Raw genomic sequence first — 2,899 nt, forward strand, 5'->3', positions numbered from 1 at the left:
TGACACTCTACGTCAAACTTGAAAGGAAAAAATATTTTCACCCTTTACATTTGTTTGACCAAACTTTGTTAAATTAATATTAGAATATTGTGTACTAACTTGCATGTGCTTAAGGTAGGTTCCAAAATTAACCTTAATTTTAAAATTAAATTCTCTTATTTTAAAATTTTAAATTAAAGTGTATTTCAAAATATTAAGTAATGTCTTTTCCTTTTCTTTTCCCAATGAGTTATGGAGAGATTTGTCATTTCAAATGTTTTGGTATTTTATAAATTAGTATTTTAATTCTAAAATTATGAGTAATGTCTTTACTAACCATTGTTAAACATTTATAAACAGATTCTTAAATAAAGTTAAAATATTTTGTTAATAATATAAACAGAATGGAAGAGTGTTATTACTTATTACCCCAAATATATTTAATAAGATTACCCTAAAAAAAAATTATCTCGCGCAACGTACGGGTCTGCGATTAGTGTAGAATAAACATCAAACATTAATCTTCCCAAACACTGAAATCCCATCTTACAATCCTAAAACAAGCATTCAGCTAATGCTTGGGAGAGCATAAAGTTGAGGATGCTCTAGTCCTCACCGTCCCAATGGAAGGTTTCTTCTTGGTCACCTTTGTCAGCAACAAAGCCCCAGCAGTCTTTTCCTCAATCTCAGTAACCTGCACTTGAGTTCAAACGTACAAGGTATAATACCAAATATTACTTCAGATTCTCAGTGGCTCACATGATAAACCAAGAAAAGACATAAATAAAGCATAATGCAAGATCAGACATGATATATCATGCATAGCTACATAATTATTTTGCAGTAAACCAAAAACAGTTCACTGACTACAACCCCAGGATGAGACCTTACATTGACATTATTATTTATCTTTGGCTATACTCCACTATACACATTTCATGAAAATACATGCAAGGGTAATGAACTTTAAAAATATAACAAACCTTGATTAAAACTATCATTCAGGGGCTAAAGTTCCTTGGCATCATCTGTTTCAAGAATACCAACTATATCATCATCCTTCAAAATAAGATGCTTTGAACCACTGAACTCCAACTTAGTCCCTGCATACTTGGAATACACAATTTGGGTGCCAATCTGTTCAAAGAAAATCAATTATTGAAAGGAACAAACAATGGAGAATTAGAAGCTAGAAAGATGAGTAAGCAAAAGTTACCTTCACATTGATGTCTCCTTTGTTCTTCCTAACTGTCTTACCCTCTCCAGTTGCAACCACCTCACCTCCTTGAGGCTTAGTTTGAGCAATTGTTGGGACCAAAATTCCACCATCTGTCTTTTCCTCAGCTGTTTTGATCTTGACCAACACTCTATCACCCAAAGGCTTAATGTTGGTGTACTATAGAAATGGGAACAAAATGCTACCTTGTCAGAAAAGACACGCATAACATGAACTGTATCAGAATTTCAGTAAATGTAAATCCACAGCTATGGTGTATATATTGTTGTTTGACCATAAACAGCTGTCTTCTGATTTTAAATCAGAACCAAGCCTAGGAAATAAACAGAAAAATTGCTACATAGAAACAGAGAAGTATTGAACACATAAGTTCCCATATATGACACGTAAAATAGAGCATACTTAAAAACCATAAAGTGACCTGATTCTGAACTTTCTAACAAAAAAATGACCCACAAAGCAGTTTTCTTTTTCTCTTGTGGGCCCCAAAATACATTTTCATTGTTTCATTGGCAAACAACCTTACAATAAAAAAGTTTTATCCTTCTAAAATTAGGAGGTATATAGTCAAGGTCCTCAAGGATAGATTCTCTATTTGAAACTAAACTGAATTACAACAAATAACAATAACAGTAGTCAATCATGTTTTCCAAACTAAAATTCAACAAATCAATTGGTATTTCTGCTTATTTGGTATTTCTTGGGTGATGCCATATTCTCTTGAGCTAGTTGAGATGATTTGGGAGAAGAGATAATAGGGGGCAGTTGGTTAGTAGTCCTGCTCTGTCTTATGTAGTGTATATGGTGGGAACTAAGTGCAAGGTGTTTTGAAGGTACATAAACTAGCATGATGAAATTGAAGTTTCAGTTTTTGAAAACCTTATATGAGTGAATGACATCCCTCATGATGTTCTCGATTGAGGAGTTCTTAGAGTTTGTGGACCCCCTAGGAGCTACATAATCACTCTGTTTGTTTCCTATTTTATTTTTTCTTTCTTTTTTTGCTCTTTCATTGTGTACTTGATTTGAGTTTTTAATAATGTTTATTTACTTAATAAAAAAAAAAAAAAAATCACAATGCATCAAGTTATGACAAATGTGTGCTTGAAAAATTTTTAAATGCTACCTTTGGGGTTTTAATTCCTATAAAAGCAAATAGATTGAAAGGGGGTATTAGGGGAGATTGTGTCTAATATGCCTAATGCATTAATTAAAGGTCGACAAATACTTGATTCTATCCTCATAGCTAATGAATGTTCGGATACAACAACCAATCCTTAGTCCCAAAATTTTGAGATCAACTATAGATTCTCAATAGACTAGTTAGACTCAATCACATGTTTGGATAGTTGTCTAAAATTTGGAAGCCTAAATATGGCAAAGGCTAATGACCACCTCAACTGGGACTTCTTGATTTATTTATTTCAAAAGTGTGGCTTTGGGGCAAATGAAGGTTTGTATTTCTAGTCTGATTTCTGGTTTTGGTGAATGGCATTCCAACTAGGTTTTTTCCTAGTATGAGATTGGTTATGTTACGGGGATATGGTTTCCCCTTTATTGTCTGTGGTTGTTAGGAAGCATTAAGAAGGATTATAATGAAAGTAGTGTCAGGGGGTTATTTGAATGGTTTCCTCTTTGATAATTCGAGGGGTTATTTGAATGGTTATTTGAATGGTTATTTGG

General features: G+C 33.1%; 1 protein-coding gene and 1 pseudogene across 1 annotated transcript in view; one reads left to right on the forward strand and one right to left on the reverse strand.

Annotated features, from left to right (window-relative positions):
- Window positions 1-401: 401 nt before the first annotated feature.
- Window positions 402-2,122, reverse strand: LOC115968462 (annotated as a pseudogene).
- Window positions 2,123-2,590: 468 nt separating this feature from the next.
- Window positions 2,591-2,899, forward strand: part of LOC115968465 (DNA damage-binding protein 1-like) — a 12,895-nt gene continuing 12,586 nt past the window's right edge. The window contains 1 exon segment of the mRNA XM_031087868.1: window positions 2,591-2,669. Coding sequence (XP_030943728.1) covers window positions 2,591-2,669 — 79 coding nt within the window.

The sequence above is a fragment of the Quercus lobata genome, chromosome 11 (assembly GCF_001633185.2).
Source record: "Quercus lobata isolate SW786 chromosome 11, ValleyOak3.0 Primary Assembly, whole genome shotgun sequence".
Lineage (NCBI taxonomy): Eukaryota > Viridiplantae > Streptophyta > Magnoliopsida > Fagales > Fagaceae > Quercus > Quercus lobata.